Below are 27,741 nucleotides of genomic sequence, written 5' to 3'. Positions count from 1 at the left end.
CACAAACAGCTCAGTGTGTGTGTGTGTGTGTGTGGGAGAGCACGGCGTCTTTTAGAGCCGTTTAACATTAGTAACAATTAGTTTAGTTTGTTGTTTTTTTATATAGGTTATTTTAGGGACGTTTTAGTCGCCATGGCGTCTCTGTTCAAGAAGAAGACAGTCGACGGTAAGTTTGTTTTGAGCACAAAGCTACTATAGCTAACTTGTTTTTAGCACTACCGGCCGGGGTGTGTGTGTGTGTGTGTGTGTGTGTCAAACACATCCAGTTCTACCTGCTTTGAATTTGAAAAACGCGTATCGGTGTCTGACTCTGAACCCACTGTGAGAGGCTTCGTCAAGCTAAACAAGCCATACATATACAGTGGTATTAACGTTTAAAATAGCTTTACTTTATTGAAAATAAACATCCATAGTTTGTAAAGGACGTTGTTGGCTGATTATTCAGTTGTAGATACGCCTGAATTAATGTACTAGTAGGAAGAGGCTTGTACAGCTGTCTGGGAACAAACCAATTCTACCATCTCTCCATGGATATGAAAATGTCACTATTATCATTAGGGAATAGGTCAGGAGAATGTATTAATTACAGTAATTATTAACTCGATACGTTTTACAACACAAAAGGAACAAATACGACCATAAACAAGACAAACTACCTTTTTGTCCACACTGGCAAGTGGCTGGTAGGTATAAATTGCAGACTTCTACAGAGCCACCCCAGCAATAGTTAATACAAAAATAATGGAATAACAACAATAACAGAACAGTTTGGTTATTAATATATATATATATATATATTAATTGATTTATTGTTTATTAACAGTTTACAATTCATGGAGAAGATGGTGACAACTGACAACATCTCAAGACAGATTTTAGATTTGTGTGTGTGTGTGTGTGTGTGTGTGTGTGTGTGTGTGTGTGTGTGTGTGTGTGTGTGTGTGTGTGTGTGTGTGTGTGTGTGTGTGTGTGTGTTGTGTGTGTGTGTGTGTGTGTGTGTGTGTGTGTGTGTGTGTGTGGTATATAGTGGACAAACTTTAGCAGCTACAGACAGTCAGAAGAACCTGAGAATGTGGCTGGTGAATTTCCCACCTGGCCTGGATACATTCTGTAGTTATAAACAGAACATGGAGAGATTATGAATGATGAATTATTTCTTAACAAACTGACTTAGTCTACCACTACCAGTTACATCCCTCCCCTAATCCCTGTGCAATTCTCAATGATTCCCAACCCCACTCGCCAAGCACATTTGACATTGTATAGCTTCAGCAGTTAATCGAACAAATGAATTTAATCGACGACAAACGCAACGATTTGTAGAGAAATGAGAGGAAGGAGTGCTTCTGTTTGGCCAGAGTAGAAATCACCAACAAGGTGCTCAGAATTGGTGACAGAATTGATGCAAAAAAATTGAAGAGACCAAGGGTGAATTTAATGAAGTGGCTAATGCATGTGCAAGGATTAAAATGTGCCGATTCAAAATAAATGCAATACTTGATTTTATATATGTATTGATTTTATATATATTTTTCACATTATTTATAATGACAAAAATAGTCGATCTACAAGCCTTATCTACTGGTTATGTTTCAAAAGTGTGTGTGTGTGTGTGTGTGTGTGTGTTTGTGAACTGTACATGAGAATGTGTGCCTTTCTCCCTTAAAAATTACAGTGCCGCAGTAAAAAAGAAAGAAAAAAAAGAACTGTTTGAATATGCTAATACTGCCCCGAATTATATACCGTCCCGTCAAAATTCTCTTTACAAGGCTGTTAATAAAACAGTTTCTACATTTCTCTCCAGGCTAAAAGTCTTCAACCTTAATACAAGGTCGAAAGGCATAATAAGACTATCTGTTATTAAAATGACCATGGATCAATTATTCTGACTCAAACACTCATTAGATCAACATTAGGTCGACGAGAGTTAAAGACAGATTTAAACATTTAATTGCCCCTGGATCCAAAGTTCTATGAATGAATGGATAATAATATCAAGTCCACTTGGCTTTCGTCCTACAATTTAAAATGTAGGCGTCATTTAGCAGACGCTCTTAATCCAGAGCAAGAACAAAAAGCATGGCAATGCATCATATACATCAAAAGTAGTTATCATGAAACATGCGTAAGCTAAGAATATAACAGTGGAATATATCTATATAATGAAACTATAAACTACATATATAATGTACTGTACTATACTATACTATACTATATACAAAGTGCTATGACTACATAAAAAAGCATTCTAGTGCTGTCTACGTAAACAGCTATAAGTCTGTATAAAATGCTATCTAAGTCTACTTAAAGTGCTATCTAAGGGGCTATAGAGGGGCTATAATATATCGGTGAAACTGACTCCGTCAAGGTTTTACCCCAATGCCTCGTACCCCCCCCCCCCCCCCCCGCCCCATCATCAAACCCATCTTCATCCTATGACACACATAGGCTGATCAGACATACAGAGTTGTACCTTTTCAACACTGAGCCAAGTTGTTGTCCAGTAAAAATCCTCCAGTCCTCTTCTCTTCGCTCTCTGGGCGTAGCGCGCCAGGGGTTGCCCAGGGTGTGTGTGATGTGTGTGTGTGTGTGTGGTACAATCCGGTCGTTTGGCGTGCGGCTTCCGAGATGCACACAGTCGTATTTGTAGCATGGCGGTATCCCTCCCACTTTGAGACGTTGTCGGTACGTCACCGTGCGCGTCGTGCGTTTACTTTGCAGTTTGCACGCACGTTTTTCGCTCTCACAAGTATCTCGACTATACCCGAGAGCATCTAGACTTTGGCCGAGTTTCACAGAACACACTTTCTTTTTCACGGTTTATTGAGCTTATAGTTGTCTTTGTTTCTAATTATTAGAATTAAGGAGCTCATCATTATGGGAACAATATTTGTGCAATAAGTTGTGTCTGTTGTACAGCAGTTAATTCACTTTTCAATAGTTTTTCATGTAGTTTATCATTGTGACCTTATTTGCCTCCAATTAATAATGATATTTACTCCCAATGAGGGTTAATTCTTTGAGGACTTTATTTTATTTCTTATTTTTTTTACCTCCCAAGAAAATATTATGACCTTTTCCTAGCTTGTTTGATGCAGTTAAATATAACTTCTTTAGGCCTGTGTTTTGAAAGGTCTGACTGGGAACTCAATTCACAGCTTTTGGGGGAGTCTTGAGTGGAGTTGGGGTTAGTCTGTACTGTAATATCAGTGAAATTGGGTAACTATGGTAATAATGTGTCTGCTCTGGGGCTTTCTATTGCCAAATTTGCCACTGTTGAGCAGCGCTCCTAGGGGCATGTGAAGGCTGGGGCTGGGGCTGGCGGTGTATGTATGTATGCCAACCTTCCTACAACTTACTAGATGTGACACACTCGCAAAAAGGGTGTGCGTGCGTGCATGCGTTATCTGCTCATAAACCACGGTTGAATGAGTGACATTGGGGACATGCATTATCTCAAAGGTGTCTTATTAGTTTGTAATGTATGCTAAAATTGACCATATAGAAAAGGACTGGGCTATGCCTCCTTTTTTTTTTAACCCATTCTGGGCGGGAACCCCTTTTGGTGTCTTTAAGCATTATGTTATACTTTAGCTATTAAAAAATAGCAGATCTACAAGCTCATAGCGCGGCCCAGAGGGCCGCGCTACGGGCTTGTAGGTCTGCTATTTTCGAAAAATCATGAAAATGTGGCGCAAATCTTTGAATATTTTATACCTTCAGAGAAAACGTTTTTAACTCAAATCTTTGCTTCTGGGGGGGGGGGGTCCCTGGAACAACATATATTACATATATTCTTTGGGGGTCCTCGACATGAAATAGTGTGAGAACTGCTGACATAGAAACATGAGCTTTTCAGTAAAAAAAACATTTGGTCTAAAAATGGGTCAATCAAATATATATGCGAAAGCTAGCACAAGCTTGCGAAAAATATGTTTTAGGGATTAGTTTTAGTAGTCGTATCATATTGTCTGCAGTCGACGTTTTTTTAATGTGCTGCTGCAGGACACTCTTGTAAAAGAGATTTTAAAAAGGAGGGGGGAGGAAAAAAAGCTGGATTCTACTGTACTGTACTGTATGTGTGGGTCGTTCTGTAACTGTAATGATTGAATATCAGTGGGAGTTGTTAGAAGTGCTTTAACCCATTCTGACCGGGCACCCATTTTGGTGTCGGCATCATGTCATGCTTTAGCTATTGAAAAATAGCAGATCTACAAGCTCATATCGCGCCACCGAGTGGCGCGATACGAGCTTGTAGGTCTGCTATTTTTTGAAAAATCGAAGAGCGACTGACATTTTTTAGAATCTGATCTCAGGTCAGAATGGGTTCGTCAGACCAGTGTGTGTCCGGCGGAAACCTCGTATGAATCTGATCTCAGGTCAGAATTGGTTAACAGCCACCAGCATCCTCAATGTCTTCTCACTGTGCAGCAGTAGATGATCCCATGGTATGCATTCAACACACACACACACACACACACACACACACACACCCCACCGCAATTGCACACATACAGCCAGTGTTGACTAATAGGCTGTGAATAGATGCTTTAGATTCCACGGCAGGCAGCAGTGAGTGTGAATGAGGAATGCTGCGCTGCCACTCTTTGTGTCTGATGCAGTCCATTTGTGTCTGCGTGGCGTGGAAAGATATTCTTTGACACAGTCGACTGTTCGTTGAGCTGTCGAACCCCTTTTGGTGTTTTATAAGCATCTTTGTTATACTTTAGCTCATTGTAAAATAGCAGATCTACAAGCTCAAAGCGCGGCACCGAGTGCCTCGCTATGAACTTGTATAGGTCTGTTATTTTAGAAAAATCGTAAAAAAATGTGGCGCAAATCTCAGTGCTTCAGTGCGTACGTTTTTTTTTTTTTTTTTTTAAGATATTTTTTTTGCGGCTTACGCCTTTTATTGATTTTTGAAGGGACAGACAGTAGGCTGACAGGAAACGGGAGAGAGATGGGGGGATGACATGCAGTAAAGGCCGTGTCGGGTCCGGGAGTCGAACCCGCGGCACACTGCGACTGGATTACCAGTCCGGTGCCCAGACCGTTACGCTACGGCCTGGGCCAGTGCGTACGTTTTTAACTCAAATATTTGCTTCTGGGGGTATACCTGGAAAAACATATTTTCAGAATGGGGGGTCCGCGGCCAAATACAGATACATTCTGGGGGTCCTTGATATGTAATATTTTAAGAACCGCTGACATAGAAACATAAGGTTTCTCAGAAAACTGTCAGAAGGCATTTGTAGAATCGTCCTCGGGTCAGAATGGGTTAAAGATAACGCATCACAGCGCAAGGCGTTGTTAGCTTGAACGGATCGTGATGAATGCTGTCGGGTCAGCGACCATCATGCAATGGAAAAGAAAACATACACAACACACAAAGTGACAAAGACATTTGGAGTATATAAGCTAAGCTAACACTTTCCACATAACATGTGTGTGCCACCAGTTACACAATATAATAATAATAATAAACTTTATTTGTATAGCACTTTTCATACATAAATGCAGCTCAAAGTGCTTCACAGGGCAGGACACAAAAATAAAATACAATAAAACACAAGTAGTTAAAATGATAGAACAATAGCAGAGAACAAAACCGAATATAAGAACATAAAATAAATAAAAACACATAAAAAAAATAAAAAAAAATAAAACAATAGAACTCAACTAAAAGCCTATGAATAGTCACGTTAACCCATTTTGGACTGAGGTCGATTAAAAAAAGGCTTCTAAATCCTAACATCTTTCTGAAAAACCCCATGTTTCTATATGTCAGTGGTGCTCAACCTTTTTCATGTCAAGGACCCCCAGAATTATCTCTATTGGGCCACGGACCCCATCTCAACATATGTTGCTCCAGGGACCCCCCCCCCAGAAGCAAATATTTGAGTTAAAAATGTTCGCTCTGAAATATATATTCAAAGATTTGCGGCCCCATTTTCATGACCTACAAGCTTTTGAAGATCTGCTATTTTTCAATAGCTAAAGCATGACATAAATAATGCTATAAACGCCAAGAGGGGTTCCAGCCCCAAAATGGGTTAAGTTATGTTCTGTATGCAAACGGCACCGTCGTAGCCATAGATAGGACTGTTACAAATTTAGTTTAAAAAAGGACAACTTTAGTTTTTTATTCAACCATGGTCCATGTTTTAGGTTGTTAAGCCAATTTTGGGCGGGCACCCCTTTTGGTGTCAGCATCATGTTATGCTTTAGCTATTGAAAAATAGCAGATCTACAAGCTCATAGCGCGCCACCGAGTGGCGCGCTATGAGCTTGTAGGTCTGCTATTTTTGAAAAATCGAAGAACGACTGACATAGAAACATGGCTTTTTCAGAAAACTGTCAGGATGTAGAAGACATTTATAGAATCTGATCTCAGGTCAGAATGGAAAGCTGTCAGGATGTAGAAGACATTTTTTTTAATCTGATCTCAGGTCAGAATGGGTTAAGCCCTATTAACCACATCTTCTTCTTGTTCTGTTTTCTGTGTCAGACATCATCAAGGAGCAGACTAAGGAACTCCGAGGCACACAGAGACAGATCACCAGAGACAGATCTGCCTGGAGAAACAGGAGAAACAAATGGTGGGGGAGACACGCACGCACGCACACACACACACACACACACACACACACACACACACACACACACACACACACACACACACACACCGTGTTGTTTGGATTTTAGTATTAGTCATTTCTATTTAGTTTTGTCATATTTCAGTCACCTGGAATCAGTGTTGTTTTTGGCAGCAAATTTCTATTTTAGTTTAGTCATAGTCTTTGGACTGAAACTTAATTTAGTTTTAGTCACCTGGAATGTCTTAGTGTTAGTCTAGTTTTAGTCAACTAAATGTCATAAGACTTTAGTCGACTAAATCTACAGGTGATGTAGTCGACTAAAATGTATTTTGGCGGGTCTTGATGCTGTCGTAATGACTGTTTTTACACTTGCTGAAAATAGCCGATTGTTGTGAGCTTGTAGATCGGCTATTTTCAGCATGCAACCAAGTGTAAAATGACTTATACTGGATCTCTTGTCCACTAATCCCTTCCTAACATTTTAGTCTAGTTTTTATTTGTCGACAAAATCGTCAGTATATTTAGTCTTAGTCATCGTAGCTTAGTTTTCATTTAGTTTCCATTGTTTTTGTCAGTGAAAAATACGTAGTCGACGAACATTTTTCCTTCTTAGTTTCAGTCGACGAAAACAACACTGCCTGGAATGTTTTAGTGTTAGTCTAGTTTTAGTAAATGTCATGAGATTTTAGTCGACTAAATCTACAGTTGATTTAGTCAAACAGTTTTTTCCTTGACGACCTTTTTTTTCACTTGCTGAAAATAGACGATGTACAAGCCTGTAGGCTTGTACATCGTCTATTTTCAGCATGCAGCTAATTGTAAAATGACTTATACTGGATCTCTCGTCCACTAGTCGCTTCCTATAACATTTTAGTCTAGTTTGTATTTGTTGACGAAATTGTCAATATATTTAGTTTTAGTCGACAAAATCAACACCGACACGCACACACACACACTAGCAACGATATGTTGCGGGTACCATTTATACACTTTCAGAAACTCTGATGATACACTTTGGAGTTTACTGTAGATTTCTGCATATTGCATCAATATTGTATGAATACCTATAGGCTAATGCTTCATTAGTGCACTAACTGGCTCGCACGCACGCACACACACACAGGCACACGCACGCACACAGGCACACACACGCCACATGCACATGCACATGCACATGCACATGCACATGCACATGCACATGCACATGCACATGCACATGCACACGCACACAGAACCTAGAGCGACATAATTGTGATCAAACCAGATTGGCTGGTGGATGATATGAAAACAAAGGACCTGATTGGTCTAGCAGGTTAGCTTAAGGCGGGAGCGTTGCGCTCTCTCTCGCTCTCGCTCTCTGTCTCTGTCTCTCTATCTCTCTCTCTCTCTCTCTCTCTCTCTCTCGCTCTCTGTCTCTGTCTCTCTATCTCTCTCTTTCTCTCTCTCTCTCTGTCTCTCTATCTCTCTGTCTCTGTCTCTGTCTCTGTCTCTGTCTCTGTCTCTGTCTCTGTCTCTGTCTCTGTCTCTGTCTCTGTCTCTGTCTCTGTCTCTGTCTCTGTCTCTGTCTCTGTCTCTGTCTCTCTCTCTCTCTCTCTCTCTCTCTCTCTCTCTCTCTCTCTCTCTCTCTCTGTCTCTCTCTCTCTCTCTCTCTCTCTCTCTCTCTCTCTCTCTCTCTCTCTGTGAGGAGAAGAATGGAACATTTCCCCTCCGCTGAAAGATGAAAGACGTTCCCTGTGTTCTCCTCATATCTCTGTTGTATTAAGTAAATATCACAGTGCATAATTACCTCCTCTGGGAATCCTTTTTTTTTTCTTCTGCTCATTAATGCTTTCCGGTAATTAGTCAAGCTTTTTTTCCCTTCTTTTTTTTTGTCCTTTTTTGTCTTTGTTGTTGAATAGATCCTTTTTTTCTAAGAAATGTAAATGACGAATATTGCAATCTAACATAATCGTGGCTCTCTCTCAGCCAGACAGCCACCCACTGTGTACTGTAGTACGGCCTGTACTCAAATTAACCCTGGGGGGGACAGATGTTTGACAAGAAAGAAAACCCCAAAGTAACACTTTCAACTGTTACCAACACATTTGTGACCAGATTTGACTGAGAGACTGCCATCGCGCACATTCCAGCTTTTTACCATTTCAAAATGAGTTAATAGCACAGGCAGACTCTTCACATACTAGAGCATGTCTGAAATAAGTGTCAAAGCTGAAATTGACATGTAAATATGAAAAAAATGCTTAAACATGTAGCTAGGTGTAATGTTAGAGACCACAGAAGACATGTAAATATGAAATAAATGCTTAAACATGTAGCTAGGTGTAATGTTAGAGACCACAGAAGTGAACCTTTCAAGCCTGTTTTCTCAACTCGCTGTTTTCTGCAAGACATCACTCTATAAGCCACATCTCCAAAACTGATAGGTCAAACTGAACAACCAATATGTCAATTTGAAGCTATGATTCCCTGCTGTATTATGGACCCATAATAGTGATTATTATTTAAGTTAAGTTTTGCCATGACCATTTATTTTGCCATAAATCAGGTAGCTTTAAGGTACGGCCATGCAATGGTAGGAAAAAACATATATAATATTAATCATATTCGGTTTCGGCCAAGGATTTCCCTTTCGGTGCATCCCTAGTACAGTATGTATGTACATAGTACAGTATGCTTCTCTTGAACAAGTTTGAAATGTAGTAATTTACAGATGCCCCTGTTCTGCTTAGCGGGCAAACTCAGCATTGACCTGATGCACCTGCCGTGTGTGTGTGTGGTGTGTGTGTGTGTGTGTGTGCGCTCATGCGTGCGTGCGTGCATCACATGTATTTTAATGAGCCTGCTCAGCTCTTAAAGTGTGTGAGTGTGTGTGTGTGTGTGTGTGTGTGTGTTCCAGACGCAAACAGCAAGAGCACTTCTGCTGAGTGGAACAGCAATGAGACGCTAATGACGGTGTTAGCCTTTCCCAGCACACACACACACACACACACACACACACACACACACACACACACACACACACACACACACACAGAGCACAGTGGGGGAAGGGGACTACAATAGTATGTTGTGCAGATTACAGGACATTAATACATTATTGCTTGTGTGCTGCGTCTCAGCCAACGCACACACCTCCTCCTGTAAGTGTTGGAGCGCACGCACACGCACACACACACACACACACACACACACACACACACACACCAGGTTTTTACAGCAGTGCTCAAAGGCCTGGCTCGTAACCGGGAGCTGCAGTCTAGTCTCAGGAGACACACACACACACACACACACACACACACACACACACACACACACACACACACAGTGCGTGCATTACGTACGGCCCCCATGGGCAATCAGCGTATTTTATATGTTTACCAAAGTTAAACCCAGCAGCCTCTGGGGAGCGCGGTGCATAGATTTGTTTGTTTATCAATCTGTCGACAGCGCTTGTTGCGTACCGCTGTTTGTGTGTTCTCTAATGACCTCTTTGTAGATCAATGTGTAACTCTTGAGACTAGTGAGTACAAATGGAACCACCTATTAGGCTCCATTTGTACTCGGAGTTAACTTAACACTGAGGACTGAGATTCAGAAACCCAGGAACTCACAGCACAGCTTCCTGTCCCCGTCTCCTCTGTCTGTCTGTCTGTCTCTCTCTCTCTTTAACCCCCTCCCGTCATCTGTTGCCTCCCACCGCCTCCTCTCTCTGTCTCTCTCTGTCTCTCCTCCTCCTCGCAGGGATTAAAAAACGCAGTTCATAGTTAAAGATTTTTTTTTTTTTTGCGGCTTACGCCTTTTATTGGTTTTTTGAAGGGACAGACAGTAGGCTGACAGGAAACGGGAGAGAGATGGGGGGGAAGACATGCAGTAAAGGCCGTGTCGGGCTCGGGAGTCGAACCCGCGGCACACTGCGACTGGATTACCAGTCGGGTGCCCAGACGGTTACGCCACCGCCTGGGCCACGCAGTTCATAGTTAAGGGACGCAATAAAACAACGACCTCTGCATCCATCCACGGGATTAGCACTACTGCACTACTGTACTGTTTTTTTTCATTGAAAACCTGTTGACATCACTGTCCTCGTCTCTCTCCTCCAGGAGGCGGAGATCAAGAAGATGGCCAAGAGTGGCAACAGGGAGGCGTGTAAGATCCTGGCCAAGCAGCTGGTCCAGCTCCGGAAGCAGAAGAACCGCACCTACGCCGTCAGCTCCAAGGTCACCTCCATGTCCACGCAGGCCAAGGTCATGAACTCCCAGATGAAGATGGCCGGAGCCATGTCCACCACCGCCAAGGTGAGTCCACTATGTCCACCACCGCCAAGGTGAGCCATGTCCACCACCGCCAAGGTGAGCCATGTCCACCACCGCCAAGGTGAGTCCACCATGTCCACCACCGCCAAGGTGAGTCATGTCCACCACCGCCAAGGTGAGTCCACCATGTCCACCACCGCCAAGGTGAGTCATGTCCACCACCGCCAAGGTGAGTCCACTATGTCCACCACCGCCAAGGTGAGTCATGTCCACCACCGCCAAGGTGAGTCCACCATGTCCACCACCGCCAAGGTGAGTCATGTCCACCACCGCCAAGGTGAGTCCACTATGTCCACCACCGCCAAGGTGAGTCCACCATGTCCACCACCGCCAAGGTGAGTCCACTATGTCCACCACCACCAAGGTGAGTCCACTATGTCCACCACCGCCAAGGTGAGTCCACTATGTCCACCACCGCCAAGGTGAGTCCACTATGTCCACCACCGCCAAGGTGAGTCCACTATGTCCACCACCGCCAAGGTGAGTCCACTATGTCCACCACCGCCAAGGTGAGTCCACTATGTCCACCACCGCCAAGGTGAGTCATGTCCACCACCGCCAAGGTGAGCCATGTCCACCACCGCCAAGGTGAGCCATGTCCACCACCGCCAAGGTGAGTCATGTCCACCACCGCCAAGGTGAGCCATGTCCACCACCGCCAAGGTGAGTCATGTCCACCACCCACCGCCAAGGTGAGTCATGTCCACCACCGCCAAGGTGAGTCATGTCCACCACCCACCGCCAAGGTGAGTCATGTCCACCACCCACCGCCAAGGTGAGTCATGTCCACCACCCACCGCCAAGGTGAGTCATGTCCATCACCCACCGCCAAGGTGAGTCATGTCCACCACTGCCAAGGTGAGTCATGTCCACCACCGCCAAGGTGTGTCCACTATGTCCACCACCGCCAAGGTGAGTCCACTATGTCCACCACCGCCAAGGTGAGTCATGTCCACCACCGCCAAGGTGAGTCATGTCCACCACCGCCAAGGTGAGCCATGTCCACCACCGCCAAGGTGAGCCATGTCCACCACCGCCAAGGTGAGCCATGTCCACCACCGCCAAGGTGAGTCATGTCCACCACCGCCAAGGTGAGTCCACTATGTCCACCACCGCCAAGGTGAGTCCACTATGTCCACCACCGCCAAGGTGAGTCATGTCCACCACCGCCAAGGTGAGTCCACTATGTCCACCACCGCCAAGGTGAGTCCACTATGTCCACCACCGCCAAGGTGAGTCCACTATGTCCACCACCGCCAAGGTGAGTCATGTCCACCACCGCCAAGGTGAGTCCACTATGTCCACCACCGCCAAGGTGAGTCATGTTCCACCACCGCCAAGGTGAGTCCACTATGTCCACCACCGCCAAGGTGAGTCATGTTCCACCACCGCCAAGGTGAGTCCACTATGTCCACCACCGCCAAGGTGAGTCCACTATGTCCACCACCGCCAAGGTGAGTCATGTCCACCACCGCCAAGGTGAGTCCACCATGTCCACCACCGCCAAGGTGAGTCCACTATGTCCACCACCGCCAAGGTGAGTCCACCATGTCCACCACCGCCAAGGTGAGCTATGTCCACCACCGCCAAGGTGAGTCATGTCCACCACCGCCAAGGTGAGCTATGTCCACCACCGCCAAGGTGAGCTATGTCCACCACCGCCAAGGTGAGTCATGTCCACCACCGCCAAGGTGAGTCCACTATGTCCACCACCGCCAAGGTGAGTCATGTCCACCACCGCCAAGGTGAGCCATGTCCACCACCGCCAAGGTGAGTCATGTCCACCACCGCCAAGGTGAGTCATGTCCACCACCGCCAAGGTGAGTCATGTCCACCACCGCCAAGGTGAGCTATGTCCACCACCGCCAAGGTGAGCTATGTCCACCACCGCCAAGGTGAGCCATGTCCACCACCGCCAAGGTGAGTCCACTATGTCCACCACCGCCAAGGTGAGTCATGTCCACCACCGCCAAGGTGAGCCATGTCCGCCACCGCCAAGGTGAGTCCACTATGTCCACCACCGCCAAGGTGAGTCCACTATGTCCACCACCGCCAAGGTGAGCCATGTCCACCGCCAAGGTGAGTCCACTATGTCCACCACCGCCAAGGTGAGTCCACTATGTCCACCACCGCCAAGGTGAGCCATGTCCACCACCGCCAAGGTGAGCCATGTCCACCACCGCCAAGGTGAGTCCACTATGTCCACCACCCACCGCCAAGGTGAGCCATGTCCACCACCGCCAAGGTGAGTCCACTATGTCCACCACCCACCGCCAAGGTGAGCCATGTCCACCACCGCCAAGGTGAGTCCACTATGTCCACCACCCACCGCCAAGGTGAGCCATGTCCACCACCCACCGCCAAGGTGAGCCATGTCCACCACCCACCGCCAAGGTGAGTCATGTCCACCACCCACCGCCAAGGTGAGCCATGTCCACCACCCACCGCCAAGGTGAGCCATGTCCACCACCCACCGCCAAGGTGAGTCATGTCCACCACCGCCAAGGTGAGCCATGTCCACCACTGCCAAGGTGAGCCATGTCCACCACTGCCAAGGTGAGCCATGTCCACCACCGCCAAGGTGAGTCATGTCCACCACCGCCAAGGTGAGTCATGTCCACCACCGCCAAGGTGAGTCCACTATGTCCACCACCGCCAAGGTGAGTCCACTATGTCCACCACCGCCAAGGTGAGCCATGTCCACCACCCACCGCCAAGGTGAGCCATGTCCACCACCGCCAAGGTGAGCCATGTCCACCACCGCCAAGGTGAGTCATGTCCACCACCGCCAAGGTGAGCCATGTCCACCACCGCCAAGGTGAGTCCACTATGTCCACCACCGCCAAGGTGAGTCCACTACGTCCACCACCGCCAAGGTGAGCCATGTCCACCACCGCCAAGGTGAGCCATGTCCACCACCGCCAAGGTGAGTCATGTCCACCACCGCCAAGGTGAGTCCACTATGTCCACCACCGCCAAGGTGAGTCCACTATGTCCGCCACCGCCAAGGTGAGCCATGTCCACCACCGCCAAGGTGAGCCATGTCCACCACCGCCAAGGTGAGCCATGTCCACCACCGCCAAGGTGAGTCCACTATGTCCACCACCGCCAAGGTGAGCCATGTCCACCACCGCCAAGGTGAGCCATGTCCACCACCGCCAAGGTGAGTCCACTATGTCCACCACCGCCAAGGTGAGTCCACTATGTCCGCCACCGCCAAGGTGAGCCATGTCCACCACCGCCAAGGTGAGCCATGTCCACCACCGCCAAGGTGAGTCCACTATGTCCACCACCGCCAAGGTGAGTCCACTATGTCCACCACCGCCAAGGTGAGCCATGTCCGCCACCGCCAAGGTGAGCCATGTCCGCCACCGCCAAGGTGAGTCCACTATGTCCACCACCGCCAAGGTGAGCTATGTCCACCACCGCCAAGGTGAGTCCACTATGTCCACCACCGCCAAGGTGAGTCCACTATGTCCACCACCGCCAAGGTGAGCCATGTCCACCACCGCCAAGGTGAGCCATGTCCGCCACCGCCAAGGTGAGCCATGTCCACCACCGCCAAGGTGAGTCATGTCCACCACCGCCAAGGTGAGCCATGTCCACCACCGCCAAGGTGAGCCATGTCCACCACCGCCAAGGTGAGCCATGTCCGCCACCGCCAAGGTGAGCCATGTCCGCCACCGCCAAGGTGAGTCCACTATGTCCACCACCGCCAAGGTGAGCCATGTCCACCACCGCCAAGGTGAGTCCACTATGTCCACCCCCGCCAAGGTGAGCCATGTCCACCACCCACCGCCAAGGTGAGCCATGTCCACCACCCACCGCCAAGGTGAGCCATGTCCACCACCCACCGCCAAGGTGAGCCATGTCCACCACCGCCAAGGTGAGCCATGTCCACCACCGCCAAGGTGAGTCATGTCCACCACCGCCAAGGTGAGCCATGTCCGCCACCGCCAAGGTGAGTCATGTCCACCACCGCCAAGGTGAGTCCACTATGTCCACCACCGCCAAGGTGAGTCCACTATGTCCACCACCGCCAAGGTGAGTCATGTCCACCACCGCCAAGGTGAGTCCACTATGTCCACCACCGCCAAGGTGAGTCCACTATGTCCACCACCGCCAAGGTGAGCCATGTCCACCACCGCCAAGGTGAGCCATGTCCACCACCGCCAAGGTGAGCCATGTCCACCACCGCCAAGGTGAGTCATGTCCACCACCGCCAAGGTGAGCCATGTCCACCACCGCCAAGGTGAGCTATGTCCACCACCGCCAAGGTGAGTGGGGAGTGGGTCCGGTCCTTAGAGTATAATATATTAAAACACAATCGGTGCCGGAAGTTCTTCAAAATAGGAGCTCTGGGGTGCCAGAGTTGTCTCAGCGCTTTTACTCTGAAACCCACGACCCGGAAACAATCTACTAAAAAAAAGTTTACTTTGCATTGCTAGCTTAAATTGCGATAATTTTAATTTATACGATATATGATCCGAAAAGCGTTCATATTTTGCGGGAGAGACGGATGAGTGCAGAGCGAATATTCTTATCTCTCCCGGTATCATTGAGGATGCGCTAGGACGTCCTCATGTACGCGTCGGTACTCGGTAGGTGGCGCTATGACGTGTGGCAACGTCGTATGTACGGAATCGGTTAATAGAGACGTCATCTAGAGGAAACCCTGAGGCCAAATGGACATAGTGGCCGAATTTGACAATGACACGTGAACGCTATGTTTCATACGTGAACGCGCGCAAGCGGCGCAATGATGGTCAACGGCACAGCGCGTTCATGTGTTTGGGCCCAATCTGTCCCAGAATGCACTCTGTTCCTACCCGGAAGGAGGAGTGGAATCGCCTCATGCACTTTAGAGCAACTTAATGCAAGTGGATGGAGGAGAACTATGGTGCCGTCTCTATTCATATATACTCTTAACCCATTCTATACGGGAACCCATTTTGGTGTTAGCATCATGTTATGCTTTAGCTATTTAAAAATAGCAGATCTACAAGCTCATATCGCGCCACCGAGTGGCGCGATACGAGCTTGTAGGTCTGCTATTTTTGAAAAATCGAAGAGCGACTGACATTTTTAGAATCTGATCTCAGGTCAGAATGGGTTCATCAGACCAGTGTGTGTCCCAGTGGAAACCTCGTATGAATCTGATCTCAGGTCAGAATGGGTTAAGTCAGAGGTTCCCAACCACCGGTCCGCGGACTCTCCCTGGTCAGCGGGACATGTTCCCCTGGCACGCCAGAAGAAGGGAATCACAAGTTTTCTCGTGTCGTGTTCTCAAATCCATTTGAAAACACGACACGACAAAAAAAAAGATAGGACAAACACAGGCAGCGGATTGTAGTCTAGAGAGAGCGACCGTCAGTCACCCGTTGGAATGCAAACGCATGCCTTTCAGGCAGCCGCTGTATCCTCGTCGTCTGGCAGGTAAATGTCTTTGAAAACCTTTTGTGCCTCTGATTGTGATCTTGCCTGCCCAAAATGTAATTCCTAGAAACTGGGAAACTCAACGTGAAAAGTTGACTCTTCTCCTCCTCTGATCTTCACCCGTCCATATGTATGTGTGCTGCTCAGCCGTGGATTAACAACAGCTGCAGCCTAATTTATCACCATCGCGCTGATGAAACTAAACGCTACACGGTGACGCTACAGGATTATCATTTCATGATGAAACTAAACGCTACACGGTGACGCTACAGCAGGGTTCCCCAATTAATTTTCCTCAAGGGCCATATTTTGACTAGCGTACCAGGCTGGGGGCCGAGTCTGCACGCGCGAGGTTGAGTTCTTGCCCTGAAAATTCATTTTCAGGGCAAGACCCCATTTGAAAAGGATGCCCAGTTTGACATGCATTAGGCTACTGACCCCCATTTAATGCCATTTATATCTGGGACCCTTTTTTTTTTGGAAATTCTTTCATGGGCCACAAGGGGGCGCTCTGTGGGCCGCAAATGGCCCGCGGGCCGCCTATTGGTACCCTGCACTACAGGATTATCATTTCATGATGAAACTAAACGCTACACGGTGACGCCACAGGATTATCATTTCATGTCAAGGATATGTTTCAGAAGTTGATGTTATGAAGTAGGCGAATGCGTCACTCACGCATGTTTAACGTTTTCCACTTGTCCAAAAGTAATTTATGAAAACCTTTTTTTTCCATTGTTGATATAACGCCATTTAAGTCAATGATATTTGATACAGGCTAACATTATGTTGTGATATAATAATATAGCAGCGGGTATTTAACCCATTCTGACCGGGCACCCATTTTGGTGTCGGCATCATGTTATGCTTTAGCTATTGAAAAATAGCAGATCTACAAGCTCGTATCGCGCCACCGAGTGGCGCGATACGAGCTTGTAGGTCTGCTATTTTTGAAAAATCGAAGAGCGACTGACATTTTTAGAATCTGATCTCAGGTCAGAATGGGTTCATCAGACCAGTGTGTGTCCGGTGGAAACCTCGTATGAATCTGATCTCAGGTCAGAATGGGTTAAGGGCCAGTCAACTGTCATCCGTGAGAAGGTGTTTTGGTACGATGATGCGCACCCTTACAGACTGTCCTTGGGTCGAGCGAGCCTTTCCTTTTGAAGTGAGTTGTCGGAGGAATGAACACGGATCACTCCCCTGAGTCCCTCTCTGTCATTTGACTTATGGACGAGAGTCACGTCTCGGTGACGTGCAGGAGGGCGATGAGTGACTCCTGAACGTAACCGTATAGAGGCCCAATTAGTCAGACCTACTCCAAATGATCTGTAATGGATCTGTTTACCCCTCCGTGCCTCACTGGAGGAATCCTAAAAGCAACTCTTAATAAGGCTGTGTTTGTCTCACATCAAAGTGTCACTGAAGCCCTTCCCTCAGCAACACATCCTCAGCCTCATAAACCCACAGTAACTGAGGGCAGAGCAGACCTACTAACCTAGTTTAAGAAATGCAGTCCCAAACAGCAGTCTCTAACTCCCCCACAAAAACACCCATCTCTAGAATGACTGCAATGTCTCTGGTGTCTACACACACACACCATGATAACCACTAATAGGCAAAAATAAACCCCCAATAGATATCCAAGCCCACAACAAAGCACTTGCAGATCTGCTATTTTTACCCCTTTTTCAAAATAGCATTTGACGTGACGTGAGGAAGGTGTTTTTCTTTTTATTGCGCCTACTTGATCGTTGCTTGTCATGGAAATCCGCTTTAAAACGGTGTAATCGATTGTCGTAGTGTTGACAAATATTCCAAAGTGGCGACCACAGCAACGGAGCAGAGCGCACTCGCGCCCACCACCACCGCCGCCATTGCAATGCATCGGGACTCAATTTCCCAGAACCCTTTGCATGCCAGTGCGACGGATGGTTTTTGCGATGACGTCATCGAAACGTGTCACCTGTCCCACTCTGTCCGATGGAAAACCCCGTATGTCTTAAAACGCATTAATAACGTGAATTAAACAATGATAACTTAACTCGTGTAATTCGTTATTCAGTTATTCGTTACAGTCAATTTTGGGGCGGGAACCCCTTTTGGTGTTTCATTATGTTATACTTTAGCTATTGAAAAATAGCAGATCTACAAGTTCATAGCGCGGCACTCGGTGCCGCGCTACGAGCCTGTAGGTCTGCTATTTTTGAAAAATCGTGAAAATGTAGTGCAAATCTTTGAATATATATCTTTCAAAGCAAACAATTTTAACTAACTGAGAGTTGGGTGAACTAGTTTAGTTCCTGTGTTTTACCCACATATCACTATAGTATTTCAGTGTTCACTGATGAATGTATTCACGTGGGATGTGTTAAATCATTTGATAAATCATTTGATAAATCATGATAAACTCGTGGCGTCGTCACCGGGTTAATGAAGTGTGATCAGGACGGGATGGAAATGAGAGACATCCACAGGTCATATTGTAATTAGGCTTCCTGGTTAATGAGCTATGAACAGATTTAAAAACACATGTGGTGTGTGTGTGTGCATTCAACCCATATTTAAGACATACTAGTATCGCTACTCTGGGGCCGAAACATTCAGAGGAAAGAGATAGATAGATAGATAGACAGATAGATAGTTTTTATTGAAGTGTCCTACATCATAAGATGCCCAGCCCGCACGGGCTTACAAGACACTCACAAAATTATAATGATACATATACACAAATAGACAGTTACTCATGGATACATCGTTCTCCAACGTAACTTAATTTCTCTATGAATTTTCCAAAAAACAAAAACTTCATTACTGAACAAGCAATTTAACACAAACACTTCCAAAAACAGATCTGGGTTCTTAAATCATGGTATAGTGGACAATAGAAAACACAATGAAACTCATCCTCTACAAGTGTCTTGTAAGTGTGGGGGGATGCACACGCAGATTCGACACACAAGAGGCTTCAATTACATTTCCAGAAGATGACAATAATGTCCACGTTCTCAATTTATTTTCCTCAACTGGGTTAACGCAAAACGAACACGTTTCAGCTTCCGTCAGCGGTTTCTTGTGATGTAAAATAGCACAGCGTGTTTTCAGACACACAAAGGACGTTTCAAAGCTCGCGTTCACGTTCGTCTGCTGGTAGATTTAGGTTTTCTTTCTTTCTTTCTTTCTTTCTTTCTTTCTTTCTCTTACTGATGTATAGAGTTGTTGTCTAGCCCATTTTGGCCGGGAACCCCTTTTGGTGTTAGCATCATTCTATGCTTTAACTATTGAAAAATAACAGATCTACAAGCTCATAGCGCGCCACCGAGTGGCGCGCTACGAGCTTGTAGGTCTGCTATTTTTGAAAAATCGAAGAACGACTGACATATAGAAACATAGCTTTTTCAGAAAACTGTCAGGATGTAGAAGACATTTTTTTTAATCTGATCTCAGATCAAAATGGGCTAGACAGTTGTGGAACAGTTTTCTGACAGTCGATTTGTCGGAGCGGAACAGAGCTGACGTGCTGCCTTAAACTCAACCGGGGGAAAGTAGGCCAGGCTGGTGTCAGACAGTGAGACAGGCTGGTGTCAGTGAGACAGGCTGGTGTCTGTGAGACTGAGAGCCTCACGCTGAGCACCGGAAGGAAGGAGAATGCATAATTTGTGTGTGTGCACGCACTTGTTGTCTGGGCTTCCTGTTTTTTTTTTTTTTTTTCCCCAACACAAAGGAAATTGATATTGTGCACTATACTAATCTATAACGAGGGGAATTCAGTTAGTCGAAGATGCTTTTAAATGTGCGCGTGTGTGTGTGTGTGTGTGTGTGTGTGTGTAGACAATGCAGGCTGTAAATAAGAAGATGGATCCACAGAAGACCTTGAAGACCATGCAGGACTTCCAGAAGGAGAACATGAAGATGGGCATGACTGAGGAGATGAGTAAGGCTGGGGTCGCACACACACACACACACGCACACGCACACACACACACATACACACACACGCGCACACATACACACACACGTGCACACACCGATTCGAATGATGCTCTACTACCGCACTTTTCAAAATGTTGCCAACCGCTACATGGCTCCAAAGTACACGGCGGTTGTAACAGAAAGATCAATGTATTTGCTTCACTGTAATATTTGACCTCCCTATCCGTGTGCCCCCCCCCCCCCCCCCCCCCCCTCAGTCAACGACACTCTGGATGATATCTTTGATGCGTCCGGAGACGAGGAGGAATCTCAGGACATCGTCAACCAGGTGCTGGACGAGATCGGCATCGAGGTCTCGGGAAAGGTGAGAGAGAGAGAGAGAGGGGGAGAGAGAGAGAGAGAGAGAGACGCCTCTTGGCTGCCTGGTCACTTGAAACTTAAAACACATACTGTACAGCACACCTAACTTGCTTTGTACAGTACCTTTTGTACGGACACAAGCCTGTCCCCTCCTCATCCCAATCCGATGTTCATAGAACACACATTAACACCATGGCCCAGTAATGGTGACATTTACAAAAACCTTTTTGCTGTTTTAAGCATTATGTTATACTTTGGCTATTGAGAAATGGCAGATCTTACAAGCTACTGACCCTCATTTAATGCCATTTATATGTGGGACGTCACTTTATTATAACTTTATAACATTTATTTATTTATTTTTCATATCGTAAAATCAATGTCAACTTAAAGGAGAATTCCATACTAAAAGGCTTTCTTACCTTTCTTTGTAGTCGTTACGTCCCCACCAAAGAGGTCCAGGTGTTATTTCGTGCAAAAGCGCATTATTGGCTATTTCCCCTACCATAAGCCCTAAATGAATTGCATTGAATTGAATGGGAATTGAATGGGGCTATGGGGTGTTGTGCTAATTCGCTTATTTCCATCACTCAAAATTATAATTTATTTGTATATATCCTCTCTTCATAATGTAAATAATATCCCAAGCGGCACACTTTACTACTTCTTTCGATGGAAATAAGCGAACTAGCATAACACCCCATAGCCCCATTCAATTCCCATTCAATGCAATGCAATTCATTGAGGGCTTATGGTAGGGAAAATAGCCAATAAGGAGTTTTTGCACAAAAAAAACACCTGGACCTCTTTGGTGGGGACGTAACAACTACAAAGAAAGGTAAGAAAGATAAGAAAGCATTCTAGCATGGAATTCTCCTTTAACTCTGAGAGTGTACAAATGGAACCAAATGGACCTGTTATGGTCCATTTGATTCCATTTCCACTCTCTGAGGGCCAAAAGCCCTTGAATAGAGCGTCGCAGTCCCGCCCCCTTTCAGAGTGGCCCAGGAAATGAATCCCAATGCATTTTTACCATATACATTTCAAAAAGTATTTATTTAAAGACCTTTTAAGCGTCGTACGAAGCCAACTCTTGTCGTGACTCGTGACAAATCATGACAACAAACACAATATTTTGGACCAAACAAATAATTACAAAGAAGAAAAACAACAAAAAAAAGGGTTGTGACCTGCTGTTTTTTTTTCTACTTTCGAATTCTTTGTTTGGCCCGAAAAAAAAGTTGCTCCACCCCTGCTTTAGTTTTAAGTGCCGTTTAAAAAAAAGAGCCAGAATCAGTGCCAGGAGGAGACCTGATGCCACCACATGGTGTCATCATGCCGCTGCCACATGGTGGTAGGGACCGACTCGCCTTCAGCTCATTCTCCACATTTACTATCACCATATGTGTGTGTGGAACCAACCACTAGCTTGTCCCATCTGCTGAGCGTCTGGCGCCCCCTGGCGGTCTTCATGGGTTATTACCCCTCCTTCATGACTTCATGGTTTTCCCCTATAAACCAGTGCACAGCAGGAGGGGAGCAAATAAAAGTAGAAAGACGGTTCCACAGAACAAATCCCGACGTCTGTTAACGGGACGTTTCACCCACAATAAAACGTTTGGATGATAATTTGCACCAGCCTTGCCTTCGCTTGAAGCGAGAGAGATGTTCGCTACAGTCGACCATATGTTAGATGTTTGTTCTGAGTTTAATTCTTTTATAGCACGGCAGCGAGCTTGTAGGTCTGCTATTTTTGAAAAATCGTGAAAATGTGCCTCAAATCTTTGAATATATATTCTTTCATAGTTTCAGTTTTTAACTCAAATATTTGCTTCTGGAGGGTCCCTGGAACAACATTTTAAGATGGGGGTCGGCAGCATATTACATATAATCTTTGGGGTCCTTGACATGAAATATTGAGCACCACTGATATAGAAACATGAGGTTCTTCAGAAAAATATTTTTTTTCTTTATTTCAACGTCAGGGCTAAATGTGTTAAAGGGGAGTTGTTCCATGTGTGTTCTGATGGTTGTACTGAGTGTTAAAGGGGAGTTGTTCTGATGGTTGTACTGAGTGTTAAAGGGGAGTTGTTCTGATGGTTGTACTGAGGGTTAAAGGGGAGTTGTTCTGATGGTTGTACTGAGTGTTAAAGGGGAGTTGTTCTGATGGTTGTACTGAGTGTTAAAGGGGAGTTGTTCTGATGGTTGTACTGAGTGTTAAAGGGGAGTTGTTCTGATGGTTGTACTGAGTGTTAAAGGGGAGTTGTTCTGATGGTTGTACTGAGTGTTAAAGGGGAGTTGTTCTGATGGTTGTACTGAGTGTTAAAGGGGAGTTGTTCTGATGGTTGTACTGAGTGTTAAAGGGGAGTTGTTCTGATGGTTGTACTGAGTGTTAAAGGGGAGTTGTTCTGATGGTTGTACTGAGTGTTACAGGGGAGTTGTTCTGATGGTTGTACTGAGTGTTAAAGGTGAGTTGTACCATGTGTGTTCTGATGGTTGTACTGAGGGTTAAAGGGGAGTTGTTCTGATGGTTGTACTGAGTGTTAAAGGGGAGTTGTTCTGATGGTTGTACTGAGTGTTAAAGGGGAGTTGTTCTGATGGTTGTACTGAGCGTTAAAGGGGAGTTGTTCTGATGGTTGTACTGAGTGTTAAAGGGGAGTTGTTCTGATGGTTGTACTGAGTGTTAAAGGGGAGTTGTTCTGATGGTTGTACTGAGTGTTAAAGGGGAGTTGTTCTGATGGTTGTACTGAGTGTTAAAGGGGAGTTGTTCTGATGGTTGTACTGAGGGTTAAAGGGGAGTTGTTCTGATGGTTGTACTGAGGGTTAAAGGGGAGTTGTTCTGATGGTTGTACTGAGTGTTAAAGGGGAGTTGTTCTGATGGTTGTACTGAGGGTTAAAGGGGAGTTGTTCTGATGGTTGTACTGAGTGTTAAAGGGGAGTTGTTCTGATGGTTGTACTGAGGGTTAAAGGGGAGTTGTTCTGATGGTTGTACTGAGGGTTAAAGGGGAGTTGTTCTGATGGTTGTACTGATTGTTAAAGGGGAGTTGTTCTGATGATTGTACTGAGGGTTAAAGGGGAGTTGTTCTGATGGTTGTACTGAGTGTTAAAGGGGAGTTGTTCTGATGGTTGTACTGAGTGTTAAAGGGGAGTTGTTCTGATGGTTGTACTGAGTGTTAAAGGGGAGTTGTTCTGATGGTTGTACTGAGGGTTAAAGGGGAGTTGTTCTGATGGTTGTACTGAGGGTTAAAGGGGAGTTGTTCTGATGGTTGTACTGAGTGTTAAAGGGGAGTTGTTCTGATGGTTGTACTGAGTGTTAAAGGGGAGTTGTTCTGATGGTTGTACTGAGTGTTAAAGGGGAGTTGTTCTGATGGTTGTACTGAGTGTTAAAGGGGAGTTGTTCTGATGGTTGTACTGAGGGTTAAAGGGGAGTTGTTCTGATGGTTGTACTGAGTGTTAAAGGGGAGTTGTTCTGATGGTTGTACTGATTGTTAAAGGGGAGTTGTTCTGATGGTTGTACTGAGGGTTAAAGGGGAGTTGTTCTGATGGTTGTACTGAGTGTTAAAGGGGAGTTGTTCTGATGGTTGTACTGAGTGTTAAAGGGGAGTTGTTCTGATGGTTGTACTGAGGGTTAAAGGGGAGTTGTTCTGATGGTTGTACTGAGTGTTAAAGGGGAGTTGTTCTGATGGTTGTACTGAGTGTTAAAGGGGAGTTGTTCTGATGGTTGTACTGAGTGTTAAAGGGGAGTTGTTCTGATGGTTGTACTGAGGGTTAAAGGGGAGTTGTTCTGATGGTTGTACTGAGGGTTAAAGGGGAGTTGTTCTGATGGTTGTACTGAGTGTTAAAGGGGAGTTCTGATGGTTGTACTGAGTGTTAAAGGGGAGTTGTTCTGATGGTTGTACTGAGTGTTAAAGGGGAGTTGTTCTGATGGTTGTACTGAGTGTTAAAGGGGAGTTGTTCTGATGGTTGTACTGAGTGTTAAAGGGGAGTTGTTCTGATGGTTGTACTGAGTGTTAAAGGGGAGTTGTTCTGATGGTTGTACTGAGTGTTAAAGGGGAGTTGTTCTGATGGTTGTACTGAGGGTTAAAGGGGAGTTGTTCTGATGGTTGTACTGAGGGTTAAAGGGGAGTTGTTCTGATGGTTGTACTGAGGGTTAAAGGGGAGTTGTTCTGATGGTTGTACTGAGTGTTAAAGGGGAGTTGTTCCATGTGTGTTCCAGATGGTGAGAGCTCCGACGGCCGGACGGAGTCTCCCCGGAGCTGCGGCGGCGTCCTCCTCCAAAGCCTCCATCTCAGACGACGAGATCGAGAGACAGCTCCGAGCACTGGGGGTGGACTAACACACACACGCACGCAGTCCACTACACACACACACACACACACACACACACACACACAGTCTGACAGACAGACGCATCCATACAGTACACGCACTTGCACACAAACGTCTCAGACACAAAGTACAGTTTATAGAAGATGAATATCCGATCTATTCTTGAGAATTGAAAAAAAATTATCAGCACCGCCACCTCTGTCTCTGAAAGGGCTACACTTTTGTTGTGACCTTTTCAATTTTTTCTAAAGCCCAATTCGTACTTCATACAAGCACGACGAACAACAACCGAATGTCGTACGACGAAGTATAAAATGATAGGCTTGAAGGTTCTTCCACCTGGCGTTGGTGTGAGGTCCTTTTCTCTACACGTGGCTGAGGCGTTGGTTTCTGACCGTTTCAGCGGGTCAGACATGTTTTAACAGAAAACCTTCTGTAGTTTTGAATTGGTTCAAAGGGTTGAATTCCTAACATAACCTTGCAGTTCTATCGCTGCCCATCTATTAGGTAGGCCCCGCCGGTACTGAACCAGAACTGAACCAGGGTCTTTTCAATGTAAAAAATCCATCTGGTTCATTCCGTCTGAACCAAACGGACCCGCCCAGGTTTACTGTACATCCTCTGCATGAGTTTTGTTTTTGTTCCTCCATCACTCAAACATCTGCAAGCCTTTATTCGATGCCTTTTTCCGTCATCCTGGGGGAATAGTTACTAATCATTACTATGTTGTCAATCATATCCTTTAGGTACATCGGCATCCCCATGGGTATTGGTCATGAATAGGACACATACTGTCAATGTTAACCAGTGTAGTGTCTAGATGACGTTTAACACCCCGGGCAAGTCCTAGTCCCTCAGGGTAAGTCCTAGTCCCTCAGGGTAAGTCCTAGTCCCTCAGGGTAAGTCCTAGTCCCTCAGGGTAAGTCCTAGTCCCTCATGGTAAGTCCTTGTCCCTCAGGGTAAGTCCTAGTCCCTCAGGGCAAGTCCTAGTCCCTCAGGGCAAGTCCTAGTCCCTCAGGGTAAGTCCTTGACCCTCAGGGTAAGTCCTAGTCCCTCAGGGCAAGTCCTAGTCCCTCAGGGCAAGTCCTAGTCCCTCAGGGTAAGTCCTTGACCCTCAGGGTAAGTCCTTGACCCTCAGGGTAAGTCCTTGTCCCTCAGGGTAAGTCCTTGTCCCTCAGGGTAAGTCCTAGTCCCTCAGGGCAAGTCCTAGTCCCTCAGGGCAAGTCCTAGTCCCTCAGGGTAAGTCCTAGTCCCTCAGGGCAAGTCCTAGTCCCTCAGGGTAAGTCCTTGTCCCTCAGGGCAAGTCCTAGTCCCTCAGGGTAAGTCCTTGTCCCTCAGGGTAAGTCCTTGTCCCTCAGGGTAAGTCCTTGTCCCTCAGGGTAAGTCCTAGTCCCTCAGGGTAAGTCCTTGTCCCTCAGGGTAAGTCCTTGTCCCTCAGGGCAAGTCCTAGTCCCTCAGGGTAAGTCCTTGTCCCTCAGGGTAAGTCCTAGTCCCTCAGGGTAAGTCCTTGTCCCTCAGGGTAAGTCCTTGTCCCTTCTACTTCACACCCTGGGCCTCAGTGTAAAGGCCTATTCATAGTCTGGATTTTCGGTGGTGAGGTGACCACCGCTCGGGTGGTGAGCTGACCACCGGAGCTGAAATATCGTTGAGCGGTGGTGAGTAAAAACAGAGAGAAGGGCTGGAGCGGTGGCGGTGGTTTGCTCTTCACCGCGGCTCGTGACGTCATGTTGTAGTTCGGTGGTCACCTAACCACCGTAAATCCAGACTATGTATGAGCCTTAAGTCCTTTGTCCCTTGTTCTACTTCACGTAAAGATGCATGAGAATCCACGGTGTGATCGATCGATCGTACGCAAAGCAAAGCATGAGCTGGACAGCGACTAATTGGCATCACCGGCCCGCTGCTGTTGTGATGCTGTCCAGTTTGTGCAATGAAGCACTTAATTAATACTAATTAAAACGTTTTGACGGGCATATCAAAGACATTTTTGAATGGACGTTTTAATGCTACTGAATAATGTAAGATGTAGGTAATCCTCTTTTTTTTTTTAACCCATTCTGACCGGGCACCCATTTTGGTGTCAGCATCATGTTATGCTTTAGCTATTTGAAAAATAGCAGACCTACAAGCTCATATCGCGCCACCGAGTGGCGCGATACGAGCTTGTAGGTCTGCTATTTTTGAAAAATCGAAGAACGACTGACATTTTTTAGAATCTGATCTCGGGTCAGAATGGGTTCATCAGGACCAGTGTGTGTCCGGCGGAAACCTGGTATGAATCTGATCTCGGGTCAGAATGGGTTAAAGGTTTTTTTTTTGTCTTGGTTGAGCTTTGCATTCTATTTAGCTCCTGCGAGACGTGGCTCTGACCTCGGCTGCTGTGCAGTTACCCTCGTTGTTTTATGGCTGCCTCGCACGCACACACACACACACACACACACACACACACACATACTGTACACACACGCGCACACACACACACACACACACACACACACACACACACACACACACACACACACACACACACACACACACACACACTACGGTTAATGTTCTGATGGAAGTGTGCATACTGATGTGGCTACTGTGATCCAGGCGGTGCTGAGACTTCTGTAGCGTCATCTCTCTCAATGTCAACATGGAGCTTTGCGGGGCTATTACGGAGGTCGGTACCAACCAACGCACGCCTGCTCATATCGGATGCAATCCTTAAGTCTTCCTCCAGCTCTGGGATTTATTTCCTTATTTATTGTCATTGCCAAAACAAA

General features: G+C 46.2%; 1 protein-coding gene across 1 annotated transcript; it reads left to right on the top strand.

Annotated features, from left to right (window-relative positions):
- chmp2ba (charged multivesicular body protein 2Ba) lies at positions 1–25,954 on the top strand. Its single transcript, XM_083777392.1, is given in 7 exon segments — positions 1–166; positions 6,509–6,571; positions 6,574–6,599; positions 10,700–10,894; positions 20,180–20,282; positions 20,539–20,645; positions 24,858–25,954. Coding segments are annotated over 7 exon segments (648 nt in total). The 5' UTR covers positions 1–132; the 3' UTR covers positions 24,978–25,954.
- The last annotated feature ends 1,787 nt before the right edge of the window (positions 25,955–27,741 follow it).

The sequence above is a fragment of the Protomyctophum parallelum genome (assembly GCF_964188405.1).
Source record: "Protomyctophum parallelum genome assembly, chromosome: 11".
Lineage (NCBI taxonomy): Eukaryota > Metazoa > Chordata > Actinopteri > Myctophiformes > Myctophidae > Protomyctophum > Protomyctophum parallelum.
Note: the sequence above shows the minus strand (reverse complement) of the source record. Positions and strands in the feature narration are given on the sequence as shown.